This window comes from Hipposideros armiger, unplaced genomic scaffold (genome assembly GCF_001890085.2).
Source record: "Hipposideros armiger isolate ML-2016 unplaced genomic scaffold, ASM189008v1 scaffold_161, whole genome shotgun sequence".
In the NCBI taxonomy this organism is placed as follows: domain Eukaryota; kingdom Metazoa; phylum Chordata; class Mammalia; order Chiroptera; family Hipposideridae; genus Hipposideros; species Hipposideros armiger.
Genome location: NW_017731511.1, coordinates 425,627 through 440,840, shown reverse-complemented (window position 1 = coordinate 440,840; position 15,214 = coordinate 425,627). Strand labels below are relative to the sequence as shown.

At 35.5% G+C, this 15,214-nt stretch overlaps 1 protein-coding gene across 1 annotated transcript in view; it reads left to right on the top strand.

The window, feature by feature from the left end:
- PRKG1 (protein kinase cGMP-dependent 1) overlaps nt 1–15,214 on the top strand; it is a 1,201,019-nt gene that overhangs the window by 1,090,191 nt on the left and 95,614 nt on the right. Inside the window, exon 9 of the mRNA XM_019651487.1 lies at nt 2,328–2,402. Within this exon, the coding sequence (XP_019507032.1) occupies nt 2,328–2,402 (75 nt within the window). The remainder of the gene's footprint in view (nt 1–2,327; nt 2,403–15,214) is intronic.

Sequence of the window (15,214 nt, the reverse complement as noted above, 5' to 3'; positions counted from 1 at the left end):
AATAGTTGACATACAATATTATACAACATCAGCTTCAGGTGTACAGTGCAGTGATCAAGCCTCTACCCCATTTTGAATCTATGATGCGGTCTCCCTAACAAGACATGTGACCATCTGACACCCTACAAAATATTAGGACAGGACTCAATTCCTTGACCTTCTGTCAAGTTATTTTCTTTTTGTATTAGAAATGCTTAGTTTATTGAGTCCAGCATTAGTTACCCTGTCTCCAGATAAGATCATTACCCAAGTGCCTGAAATAATAGCTATTTCATACCCCTGCTCAGCCAGCCCTAGGCAGAGTGTCAACCTCCACTTTATAGGTTAAAAAAAAAAAGTGTATGTGAAAGTGATTAAGCAACATTTAAATTTAAATCAGCAAACATCCTACTATTTTTCAGGACCTGAGTGTGCATATTTTGTTGTTTAAAACTCACAGCACAGGGGACCAGCCAAGTGGCTCAGTTGGTTAAGAACGTGAGCTCTGAGCAACAAGGTCTCCGATTTGATTTCCACGTGGGCCACTGAGCTGCGCCCGAGCTGAACTGCCGCTAAGCTGGTGAGAGCACATGCTCTTAGCAGCAAGGTTGCTGGTTCAACACCTGTATTGGATAGTGGGCTATGCTTCCCCTCCCCCCCAACTAAGATTGAACACAGTCCTTGAGTTGAGCAGCCACAAGCTGCAGATGGGCAGCTGGATGGCTCCGTGTGCAACAGTGTTGCCAGTTCAACTCCTGCATAGGATGGTGGACTATGCAACTAGATTGAAAGCAGTGACTGGACTTGGAGCTGAGCTTGCGACCTCCACAGCTGAGATTGAAGAACAACAACTTGAGTTGGAGCTGATGGGTCCTGGAAAAACACAATGTTCCTCTTCCCAAATTCCCCAACACGGTTCCCCTACCCAATTCTCCAATAAAAATCTTAAAAAAAAAAAAACACCAAAAAACTCCCAGCACACAAAGCCATTTGCATGTATTAAGATAATAGAGGTTTAAATTAAAATGTTATTTATTTTTAATTAAGTTTATTGGCATGACATTGGTTATTAAAATTATATAGGTTTTAAGTGTATAATTCTATACTGCATCACCTATATATTGCATTGTGTTTCCACTACCCAAAGTCAATGCTTCCTCCATCTCTTTCAGATTCTCCACACATCTCAAATATTGCTAGAGATTTGAAAGTTACCTTCATGACATAACGATTGGACAGGAGCTGCAGTATAGGTTTTAAGAGCATGAAAGAGAATGATCACCTCTTTCCTTATCAGTCTTCACATGCTTTGGCTATGCCTATCCTGTGTGACTTAAGGATAGTTTCTTAACCTCTCATTCCTTAGTATCCTCATCTATAAAATAGAGATAACACAAACTCATAAGGTCACTGTAACTATTAAACTATTTGTTACTACATGTAAAGTGCATAAAACAATGCCAGGCATATAAAAACCATGTAGGTGAGGGCTGGGGTTATTATGGGAACACTTGGACTTTTGAACATCGACTTTCCATTTGTTTCTTCATTCTTCTTCAGTAGTTGCCAAAATTAAGTGTGCGTAAGAGTTACTGTATCTGATTGCATTCAGTAATTTTCAGGTGATTCCTGTGTGTGTGCATTTTTGTCCTGACTCTATGATATTTTATGGATACATAATAATTGAGACTTCACTATATAAAGCAGATCTGGACACAGTTCTAGGTACATAGTAGGATATTGAATAATTTGGGTTTAAGCAGTTACATTACCCTTCCTGGTTGATGCTAAAGTCAGTTTCTTCACTCCTCCAAAACAAGTTGATTTTCCTATATTTTCTGTTAATCGTTTTCTTCTGCCTTATTTTGCCTTTGAAGATTATTTTACTTTTTTGTGAGGTGGAGATAATGATGCTTATCTTTTACAGTTTGAGAATTAGAATGAATATATATTCATGAGACTTAAAAGAATAGTACCTGTCATACAGTAGGCATTCCATAATTAGTAGATCTTGTTATTTCACTATTACAATCGACTCATTAACTTTGTGATGCATATCAATTAGTGTGCCAAAGACTTTTTCCACCGAATTCTTTGAGCATCTGCTTTTGCTAGATATGGTTCTAGCTAGGTGGTGGGAACTACAGAAGTGAACATGACTGAAGAGGTCCCTGCTCTCATAGTTTATGTCATTACCTGATATGTTTCTTAATAATATTTCTAGATTAAGAGTTTGATTGATTTTTATTTAGATCCTTTTAGATTGTTTCAATGTATCATTGACTAGGTTGTCATTATTATAACTTCGTAGAGGATTCATCCTATTCACTGTGTTTTTCCTCTAACAGCTCTTTCAAGCATTTGATTGGAGGTTTGGATGATGTTTCTAATAAAGCATATGAGGATGCAGAAGCTAAAGCAAAGTAAGTGACATTTTTTTTGGCCTTAATCTTGGTTAAAAAAATTGATTTTGAATAGATCAGATATTCTGTGGGACTTAAAAAAATCCAAAACTCTGATGGGAAGAAAAGGAAGCAAACTATTCAAGGTAATTATTACATAGTATCCTTACTTTTATATGGGAGATTATCTCAACAAGGAAAATGGTTAGTTTAAGATCCAATGTAAATAATTGAATGTGAGCACATTATTTCTCCCACTGAAAGTACTTTCTGAATGAATGGTGGTTGTATTCAGTAGTTGTGAAATTGTATAAAATTGTATGAAGTAGTGAAATTGTAAGAAAAATAATAGGGCTGGAAATATTTACCTGTGTGTACATCATTGTTGTACATTGAACTTTGATGGCACTAAATTGTCAGAATGCTATGAGATAGTACATATCTCACTAATTATCAGTTTTGTATAACAAAATTTCTCTACTAGAATAATTTGTTTTAAAAAAAGCTTTACTTTTTGGCAAAGATCTGAAGTAATTTGAGGTTAGCTTTTTCTGCAGAATTTTTTTGGTTTCTTATTTAAAATGTAATCTGTATAACCCTCCCCTCTTTCCCCCAATGAAGTAATTTAAGTAAAAATAATTTTTATTTGATAAGTTGATATACAGAATACTTGAATAATTAAATTTAAAAATTATCAGTAAATAGTTTAGGGGTGGTATTTGGTTGGTTGGTATTATATATATATATATATATATATATATATATATATATATATATAAATACTACATATAATATTATATATATAATATTACTATATATATATATATGGATTTTACCTTGAAATTAAAATGTTGGTATAGCACTAGAAAAATAAAATAAAAAGCCAAAGATTTTTAAACTATAGTATTTTTTTATCTAGTTCTATTTCCCTGTTACTTAGATAGATTCACTAATAAAGGTTTTTGTATGACTCCTCTTTTTTCTCACCAATGTTGAGGCCAGTCACAGGCTTTAAATTGTTCAGTGATGGGAAAGTGATTGTGAATTAGTTATATCCTTCCCAGTGTGCTATTGGTTTTGTAAATATCACTGTATAGGCATCTCAAGAATTATGGGTTCACTTTTACATGTTTCAACTAAAGAGAGTAAGAAAACAAATTCACTGAAATTCAGATTCAGACAATTAGAAGATAGGTGTGGCAACAATTCTTCACATTGGCAGAGAATTGGTCAGTATGAAAAATATAACCCTGAAACAAGGGCTCGAAAGCCTTGGTTTCTGCTCCAGTCTCTGTCATTCCCAACCAAGTGACATTAGTCATGATGTTACATCTCTGTCTCAATCTCATTATCTTACCTTTAAAATGGTAGTTTTGTGATTTAGTTGATGGCAATGTGTAAAAATTCTTTCTCGATTATAAAGGGATATAAAAGAGGATGATAATGTTGGGAGAAGTAATCTTTGGAAATATAACCTAATGCATTAGATACACGGCTTGACTTACAGATAAAATCATTGCTTATCTATTATTTTAAAATAATTTTATCCATGCAAGAATTCTTTAACCTTATGTCGGCAAACTAGTCACATTTTAGTAGCATATCATTAAATAAACATAGCCCAGAGAATATCCATAAATATCATTTTTATACAAATAGTAGCATTTAATTAAAAGGAAGTTTGATTATGATTAAAAAAAAACAAAGAAGGGCAATGAAATGACTACCTACATCCAAGTGGTTCAAAATATTGCTATTTGAACCATAAATTTGACATGATTACAAATTAGCCATTATATATTTATCCTTGAATTTTAAAAAGTAAAATTAGTTTGAATTTTTCTATTCAGTTAATGCTAAATCCAAATGAATGCATAACCCACATTCGTTAATATTGGTAATTATTTAGAAAAAGGGAATAGCTTGATGAAAAAAATCTAAAGCCATTGATCCAAATTCTAGAGAGATTAATAGTGTAACCTTTATTCCTCAAAATAGCCAAATATACACATATGTATACATATGTGTAAATAAATATACACATATGTATGAACATATACACATACTGGAGCAGTGATTGTTATGCCTTTTACAAAATGTTGGCATGTTATAGCTTTCTAATAATGAATATCTGAAGATTCCTGAAGTTGACAGCATCTTTATAAATAGATATCCTATCACTCAGAGAAGATACATTGTGAATTATTCCCCAGGGGGAAAGCTTTCTAGTTGAACTAACAAGTTTAAACATTTATCTGGGTGAGCATTGTTGTCTCTGTCTATTGGATTTCTTCCCCTAAAATACACCATGCCTTCACTTTGTATTTCAGGAATTTATAAGGTTTGCCAACATTGCAAGGATTAGAACAAGGCTGTAATTTTTCCAAAGTCCCTGTATAATTCTGTTAATCCCTCTAAATTTCTGTATAGATTGTAAAATCTGTACCAGTTAGAACTGAGGTGTTGCTTTGGCTCCCCTGTGTAAGGTTTATTTATGCAAGGTTTTCTTGATTTTATAAAGTTCACTCAAGGCAAGATTAGTATTTCTTAAAACCCAACTAAAATAATGATATTATTTATCCGTGTGAAATGTTTGTTGTTATTGTCTCACTGACAGTGGCTTTTTGGGTAAAAAGAGAAAAAAAAATAGGACTGATTGTAAAGATCAACTTAGTTGAGATGTTTAGGAACTCAATTGTGAGAAACAATTATGCTATTAGCATAATCAGGCTTCAATGGCAGCATGAGTCCGCAAAGCGTACAGCTCAGTCCCTTTTAGGAAAAACATACCAAGCATTTTGCTTGGGTGGCTGGTCTATGAAGATTGGCTTAGATAAGTAACCCAGGGAAATGGTTCTCAGAATGTCTCTACCGCCGTCAGCCTGTCTCTTCAGATAGATTTCCTGCAAAGACAATTATTCTTGACAGAAACTACCTTTATGGCATGTTGAAGCTTCTCTTGATTGCTGCTAATTATCCACTAAGGGCTTCTCTTTTTAAATATGAAGTTATAATCATAAAACATTAGAAGAGACATCAGATCAAATAAGAATCATTTTATCTTATTTAGAGCGGAAAGTAGCATATGTGATGAAAGGTACACATTATTTTCCTTTGAGAACATGTACTCCTTCATTTAATAAACATTTAGGAATTTACTGATGATGAGTCAGTCATTCCTCTTCAGAATGTGCATTCCAAGTAGAAACTATTTTCTAATACTAAGGATGTTATAGTTTAGTGGGGAGACTGATGTGTAATTCAATGATTATGTTCTCTATTTAGTTCCAAGAATAAGTTTTATTTATTGCAATACATCACTGGTTGGGTAGAGAGACCTAGTCCCATATTTACACCTTGTCTTATAAAAAAACATAGCTACTCAGAATTAGCAAATACAAAAAGTAAATGTTTTACTTCACTACATGTATTTCTGATGTATGAATATAGACTGTTTCTTAAATGAAATATTTTTTAATGAAATTTATTGGGGTAGCATTAGTTAATAACATTATATAAGTTTCAGGTGTACAATTTTATAATACATTGTCTGTGTATTGCATTGTGTGTTCACCACCCAGATTCGTCTTCTCTCACCATATATTTGACCCCCTTTACCCTCTTCATCCTCCCCCCCCCAACCCTTTCCCCTCTGGTAACCACCATACTACTGTCTGTGTATATGAGTTTGTTTGTTTGTCACTTTCTGTTTTATATCCCACATATGAGTGAAATTGTATGGTTCTTGTCCTTTTTACATCTGACCCATTTCACTGAACATGATACTCTCAAGATACATCCATATTATTGCAAATGGCAGTATTGCATCATTTTCAAATAATTGAGTAGTATTCCATTGTATATATGTATCACACATTCTTTATCCAATCATTGGTCAAAGGACACGTAGGTTGTTTCTGTGTGTTGGCTATGTGAATAATGCTGCAATGAATATATGGGTACATATATTTTTATGAGTGTTTTCAATTCTGGGGGGTAGATACCCAGAAGAGCGGTTCAAGTTATGCTATCATTGATGTCTTAATTTCTGAATACTGTACTCAGCAGTTATATATTTTATATATAAATATAAAAAATATATATATATTTTTTCAAATTAGCTTGTTAATTGTAATACTTGATCATAAAAATCTTTCATATAAAAGTTGCATATACATATGCATATAGGTGACCGCAGCTGTATTCCCAGATTATGGTCATACTGGGGGGGGAAAGAAAACAACACTTAATGTTTTGTTTATAATGATGCTTATTTTTATTAAAACATTGTGTGTTTTCACTTTAATAGAAATGGCATAGTGAGATATATATTTTTATAAATCACAGTCTAAACTAATCTAGTACAACTACTATTAATTATGCTGTGTTTTACAATTATAGTGCATTTATAACTTTATATCTGCTTTTTTCCATTTAGCATATATAATATTGTAAACATGTATAATACTATTACATGCACTTCGTTCATGCCATTTTGGTGGTAGACTGATAACACAGTGACTAGACATCTAGTATTTTAGACTGATTCATGTTATAGCCATGTTGTATAGCCTCAGTGCTTTTGAAGATCTCAATCACTTCTTCAAACACAAAACAAAACACACCAAACAACAAAAAGCGCCTTCAGATCAGTCCCATCTAGAAGCACGTTGCAAACCATTTTGTGTCATGACAGTCATAGAAAATGGCTGTAGCATATTGCACCAAGCACCAACTGGTTCATCTGCCCTCGGCTGTATCTTGCTGCTCTGAAGGCTGAAGGGATCCGTATCTAAGCCCTCCAGTTGGGCAGCTCTGACAGCTATATAAATATAGATTTGCAAATGTATTTACTTATGACCAAAGTTGGTGATTATCAGTATTGTTCTCCATGAGGAACTCTTTCTACTGGCAAAATCTATGTGGACCTTCAAATGACTGCAGTCCTGTTTTTAAATCTACAGCATCACTTGTTATGAATGTCGATTTAAAGACTCCCTACGGTGACTCTATAGCCCTTCATGTACCAGCATTACCCATGTTCATTCACTTTGTCATATGCATTCACTTATCAAACAAATATATTCCGTGTGACTACAAAATGCAACATACCAAGGAGTGAATAAAATAGACATGCCCTTTGCCTTTATGGTGCCTATGGTCCAGTGGGGGAGAGACACACATTAATCATTCTGATAAGGCTTCCCTGAGGAAGCGACACTGTAGCTAGATTTGAGCTAAATCTTGAAGCATTAGCTGGTACTGGCTAAGCAAGAATTAGTTGGTATTAGCCGGGCAAGAAAGTGCAGAGTGTTCTAGACAGAGAAACAGCATGTGCAAAGTCCCCAAACATTACGAGGAACCCAAGTACAAATATGGCTGGGACCTAGAATTAAAAGACTGAGATCAAATAGATGTTAAAGATTTAGGCATGTAAGCTTGCAAATGAGATGAGTTGGTTTATATTATAATTGAACACTCTTTCCTCTGTAATTGGAGGAGTGAAACATGAAAGCAGGGAGAATAATCAGGTAAAATGTGATGGTAGACAGGACTAGAGCGAGGGCAGTATGAGTAGAGAAAAACATTTGAGAGATAGTTAGGTGGCAAGGCCAACAGGTATTCTTAAGGAAATAGATATTGGTGATGAAGGGAAAAAAGGTCAAGGGTGATGCAAGGATCTAGGGTCCTGGATATCAGAGAGAGGCAATGGCTTTCACTAAAACAGAGAAACATTGTATGGTTGCCAGGTTTCAAGAGTGGGGTGGTCATGAACTGATTTTTGCTCAGGTTAAATAAGAGGTGCCTTTGGGATATGGTTAGGCAGGTGTGGAGCTCAGAGAAGAAGATGGTATTCATTTGAGAATAATGAGCGTTTAGATGGTAGATGGTGGATGAGACAGAAAGTAGAGAAGGAGAGGAGCATGGCACAGAGGATTGATTCTTGAGAAACTTTAGGGGGAAGGAAAAGGATTTCATACACATACACACACACCCTAAAAGGAGAGATAAGTGATAGAAGAAAATTCAGATGCATCATAGAAGACAAAAGCTGTGTTTCAAGAATGGGGGAGGAGATGATGATATTGTGCATTATTGAGAGTTCTATTGTGTTATGTAATGAATGCCAGTTGGATCAAAACATTTGTTCATTTTCATTGTAGGCTGGGGTGATAGGCATTGAGTCCCCTAACATAGACTGAAATTGAATCTAATTTGAAGAAGAGTCAATGAGCTTATACAAAATTATAAGAAATTTCAAGTAAAATAGTCAGAAATGTGAAATGGAAAATTATGGATCTTCAATATCGAGAGAGAAGTAAGCATATAAAACCCAGCAGAGAAAGAGATTATAAAACTGAGAGCATTTAAGACTAAGCAAGTGGGTCTCGATTTCTTTTAACTTTCATAGACAAAGGCAGACCCCGTTAAAGAGAAAGTCAGGTCATCTTCATGGATAAGGTTTATACCACTCTGTGATATGATTTCTTAGTTAAGGTTTTTGCTTTTCTGTCTTATGTTAGGTAATATTCCTCAAGGTTTAAATATTATCCTGCCTGTAAACAACCAGTAAAAATGAAAGATTCTCTTAAGAGGAATTATTTGTTTCCCTAGCATCATAGCATAGAATTGTACATAAGCTCCTTTTGTCCCGGAGACAACATGAGTCTCCCACTGGGCACAAAGAGGAAAGAGAAAAAATGAGCAAGGAGGGACAAAGTGGCCCACCTTGAAATAACTATATATAGTCTGCCACCCTCTCCTCACTGTGCCCCACCATATTCACTTATTGTCTACCTTGTCCCCCCAAAATGGACTTTCCTAATAGATTCACCTAATACAAAAAGAAATATTAAAAGTGAGCAAGAAAGACGAAACTACAGAGGGTGCAAAAAAATGTATACACATTTTAAGAAAAGAAAAAACTGTATTAAAATTGTAATGTTCAATATATACTGATAACAAAAGGTGAATAAAGGTCATGTGTATATATATTTTTTGCACCCCTGGTATAGTAGGGAGCCCGAAATAAGGCTAGTCTGTAAAGCAGGATCTATATCATCAGTGCATGAGAAAAGAGTGACACACAAAAACATCAGAGGCATCAGGGTTGACTGTAACTTATTGCTGCTGAACAATGAAGTCCCACAGTCACCCTGTGTCTTTGCAAGAACAGTAGAGAATATTGCTTGTATATGGGCCGTTAGATTTAATCCCAGCTCTGTAATGTGTCCTCATTGACTTAAAGCTCCCCTTCTGTTTACAAGTTCATTTGCAAAGGAACATTTTAGCCTGTCTGATATCTTCAGCATTACTTTTGGTGTGAGCCTTGTTGTTTGACACAATGTGACGGCAGTGAAAGATGTTCTCTCATTACATTTCATTAACAGAGACAACACTTTGGTTGCTCACTCTGTTGCAGGACGACGGCTGCTTTGTGCTCTTTGGCACAGAGAGGGAACTGCTGATGTTGCTCACGCCTTTGAAAATCCACTCATCAAATGCATCTCAAAAACACATGAGGCTATACAAATCAGAACAACAATCTGTATTGTTTGGTAACATCTTCCCAAATGCCTCAGGTTGTCTAGCATCTAAAACACAAGATTTTAAATGCACAATCAAACTCACATAAGGTTGCTCTTTTGAACACCCTGACTTTGAAATGTTGGACTTTCTTATTGGTGTGTTTCTGCCAGGCATTTTAGAATAAAGATCTTAGTATTCCCACAATCTTATCAACAATTTACTTAAACCAACTTGGTCTTGGTCTAAGCAATTCTTGGGGAAATGAGCCTGGAAAATTCTTTTTTCCCCCGTATGGAAAGAATTCATTGAGCAGTACCCTATTCCAAAATGGGAACTATATGCCGATTAAATAGAACACTGAGAATGGCATTTGAAATCTCCCTCAAACCAGAATTAGAATTTGCTGACCACCATTAGGGTTGAGGAGTCAGAAGACAGTACCATTCTTTGGGCAGTAAAAATTGTTTTTTATTTTATTGCAGGACAAATCATGGGGGACTTGAAAATTTTGTAGCACTTGGCCCTGAACTAAGTTGGCTTTCAGCTGTGCAAGAGCTGTTTGCTTTTCAAATTCCAGTGCATGTACACAGGCTAGGAAGAGGTATAGAACAGTTAGGCTACCAATGCTAATGGATTGATACTTCAGTGTGATTTGTGACTACAGAGCATCAAAGTAAATTTCTTCTTCTAGTGCAGTGAGACTGATTTGGTGGTCCCCTTAAAAAAAAAATGATTTTCAGGACACAATTGCTTGGCCTTGGTTAGGAGTATTTTGTTTTCTGTTTTATTAAAAACTTTAAAACTTTCAAAGGCCATTTGCTAATTTCTTCTCTGCAGTGCTTATCATTAAGACTCCCTAGGTAGCCAGACTTTATAAAGGTGAATCCCAGTATGTCCTTGGATGCAACCTTTTCTAATTGACAGAGCAGAGGACTAGAGATAATTGAACATTCTAGTGTCGCTGACTTGCTTGGTGATTGCAGAGAAGCCATGTGATTGCTGACTCTCTTTCCTTTTTCTGAAAGATGAGTCTTTTCCACTGTTGTCCTATTAGATAATAACAATTGGGAATTCACTTCAAAGCATCAAGAGCTCTTTAAATCCTAAGGGGAATTTGGTCCCATATGGCAATTAGGTCAGCCTTTCCAGAGCCCCAAACTGTCATGGAAAAGAGAGCAACCCAATGCTTGTGTCTTTTTGGTATGCGGGCATCCTAGAGCCTATTGTAATACGATACATTTTTTAAAATCGGAAAAAATATCTAATAATATCAATAGTAGGTCCCTTTGTGTTCTCAGCAGTTTTAATTAGAAAATAATATGTGCCTAAACTACCTTTTTTTTTTTCCCAATGAATGCAATGTCTTTCACTAGAGTAAAGATAGCACATAGCAGGGGTCGGCAAACTTTTGAGACAGAAGAGCCAATCCTGCCCCTCCCGACAATTTAAAAATTATTCAAGAGCCATAAAACAAATGAAATCACCATTATGTGAATAATATCCTTTAAAATTTTTATAAATGAAACTACGACAGTTTTATTTTCATTTTCTATTTTACTTCAGAGCCACATGTACGTACCCAAAGAGCTGCATGTGACTCACGAGCCTCAGTTTGCCAATCCCTCGCATATAGCATAATTCTAACCCTGCTTTACATATAAGGTTGGGAAATTCTAGAAAGAAAACCATTAAATCTAGTGAGAACAAGCAAGGCTAATGCTCCGTGCTGGCGAGACCATGTTCACATAGCAAGAGGAATAATACTTTGGAGCTCACAGACCTGGGCCTTAGTCACAACACTGACACGGACTTCGCCATGTGACCTTCAGCACAAGGTAGAGCTTAGAATCTCTGGACCTGTCTCCTGATCTGTAAACATCATAATCTTGAAATCCTTTCTAGTTAAATGCTTAGAATGTGGACATTAACAAGCCATTCTTTTAGAAGCATAACTTCCTTTTATATAAACAACATTTTCACCTGTGCTGTTTTCTAAATTTATAATGAAGACACCTTTGTGGTTGTCAATAGAAAACAGACTCTAGAGCAGCGGTTCTCAACCTTTCACAGGGGTCGCCTAAAACCATTGGAAAACACATATTTTCGATGGTCTTAGGAACCGAGACACCGCTCCTCTATCCGTCTCCAGGCCCACATGCAGATACACCCACATACGAGTACCCGGCAACCCCCGTGAAAGGGTCGTTCAATCCCCAAAGGGGTCACGACCCACAGGTTGAGAACCACTGCTCTAAAGGATCATAGTATAATTTGTGGGTCTACATTTTAATAGAAGTCACTAAGTTATATTTCTTTCCTCTTAGAATCTGAATGTATTGCTGTTAGGGCTTACTTTATTCAAAATATTTAAATCAAAAATCATGCAATTTTGCTTGAAGTACATTTTCATAACTCATAGTCATTAAATTAGCCTTTAGAAAGAGAGCAATTTTCATTTCATCATTAAACATACAATTTTCTCTTGCCAATGTGACATTTAGATATGATAATAAGCCAGGCTATCATTCAATAAAAAGCCATTAGACAACTATCGTGTACCTTTGAAACTGGAAACGCTGTACCGTTTTCCCCATGAATGTTTTTAGGAAGAAATTATTTTTAAGTAATGAATTAAAATAGCAGCATAAATTGTGTGATACAACAAACAATATACTGTGTTAATTTACATCTTTAAATTGTTATTTGAAGAACATGAGATACCATAGAAGTGAAACATGGCTGTTACTCACAGCTATTTGCGTATATCACACCAGCTTCCTCCAATGCATGAATTGCAAAAGTTGCAAATATTTGACATTAGTCAACTTTATAAACTCTTAATTACTTAAAGCAACCAGCTTATTTCCTAGTATATGTATATCAGACATGCAAAGATATGAAACAAAAGCTATTACTCTAGTATTCAGAAACAGTTCAAATATTTTAGGCAACCTGGAAAAAGTAGTAATTGAGCATAGTGAATAGTAATAATCATAATATCCTAGAAAAGGGGATGAAGCAACTTCCTAAATTGATGAATTTAAGACCATTTTCAGCTTAAAGACTTGGAAAATAGGACTCATTGGGTCTATAAATAATACCCTGTCAGGTTTTTTGTTTGTTTGTTTGTTTGTTTTGCTAAAATTGCTCTGAATTTTAAAAGTGTGGTGTGCTTATTATGCTATTAAAATTGGCTTATCAAAATATCATAATTGAGTAAAATATATATTTTACAGAAAACAATTTTGTACAAGGAGCTATTCTTCAAAATCAAGGTCCCTTGCTTGCCATGCTAGTCAACAGATTAATTTTGGACACGGTTCTAGAGGAGGGCCATAGTTTTTCCTCCTTAGCCGTTTAATTCTATTATATTGCTTGAACAATTAAATTAATGGTGAAGAATATGCTTTAGAGTATATAATAATTCTTTATTTCAAATGGGCTCCAAAAAGTTGCCTTGAGGAAAAAAAAATGCCATTGACAAGATGACGCCTTTATAAACAGACTAAATGACAGATGGCGCTTTTTTTGAGTGATGGCATGAACTAGGAGAGTACATAAGCCCCCTACTTTGGAAAACTATTGACATATGCATTGATTAATATTCTCTGCAGCCCTGAAATTAGGATATGAACAATAACTTCACATGGCAGTGTCTATAGGGGAGCAAGGAGGAAATGCAAGGAAACAGGAATGAAAAAGAAACATTTAATTACTTACCGAAATCTGATTTCCATACCTCAGTTTTTAAAAACCAAAAATAAAATAATTGCATTATACAGGATATGTTTTTCTAGCTCATATTTTTCAACTGTTTATTATGTTCACAAGCCACACTGAGAAATCATAAAAGTTAAGTAAAAGTAATTCTTCCTCTAAAAAGCACAACCTATTCCCAACAAATATTGTTCAAAAATAGATATATCTTACATCATTGTATCTGCTTTATATAACTTCCTTTTTATCTATGTTATTATTTAAAGGCACCTATAATACTGTATTTTGTTAATATTTTGCTGTTTAATGATATTACTATTCAAGTAAGTAAAAATGAAGTGGTTAATAAGACATTCATTTTATTAGACTTGACTATATGAAACTGTCAATATTTGACCATTTTTAGCCTACTAGAATGGCGATTTCATATGGTTCAAACTATGATTTTTTTTTCCCGTAAGTAATCTCTGATGCTATCATTACTACAAGTACTTAAAAATTAAGCTACTATCGTTAGATACCATACTACATTATTTAATTTATACATTTTAAATTTCCTTCTAGATTTGCCAGTATTAACTACAGTTCCTAATTTGTAATTTTAATAGTTTTATAAACATTATACCTAAATCCGTTTATTCATAACCTTGTTTTGTGAGCCTACCCTTTTGCTGTTTTTGAAATCTTAGAAATGTTACACAGCTGTACATTACAAATAAGAGTTTTTCAACCTCAGCATTATTGACCCTTTGACTGGATACTTCTGGGTTGTGCTTGGCTGTCTTGGGCATCACAGGAGGCTGATTAGCATCGCTGGCTTCTATCCGATTCTGAGCTGGTCACTCATGACACTTCTGATGTCCAATGAGTGGTGCTTTTTCCCACACCAGTAACCAGTTCTCCAACTCTCTGAATGCCAACTGAATGTCCTACAATTCAGTGCAATTCTGACACCAACTACCTGGATTTAGCACAGACCCCACAGGTTAAGTGTTCAGTCCCACAAGACTGCCCCCATTTCAGACACCAGTCACAGTCCCAGGTTGTCACCTGTGTTTCTGACCAAATGGTTATAAATCAGGGCTTCCCACAACCCCTTTTTCAGGTTCTATAAATTACTAGATTGGCTCATAGAACTCGGGAAAACAGTTTACTTACCATTAATGGTTTATTATAAAGGATACAACTCAGGGATAGTCAAATCAAAGAACTGTATGGGGCAAGAGCTGGATGTTTGGGCACAGAACTCCCACACATGCTCCTTTTCAGCCCCTGGATCTATTCACCAACCCCAAAGCTCTCCTAACCCCGCTGTTTAGGGGGTTTTATGGAGATCTCATTATGTAGGCAGCTTTGATAAACTCTCTGGCCATTGGTGATTGAACTCAACCTCCAGCAGCTCACCCCTCTCCAGAGGCTGAAGGGGTAAGGCTAAAAGTTCTAACCCTCTAGTCACCCCTTGCTATGATGATCAGCCCCCATCCTGAAGTTATCTAGGGACCTCCAGCCTGCAGTCATCTCATTAGCATGCCAAAGACACACTTATCACTCCAGAGATTCCAAAGGTTTTAGGAGCCGTGTGCCAG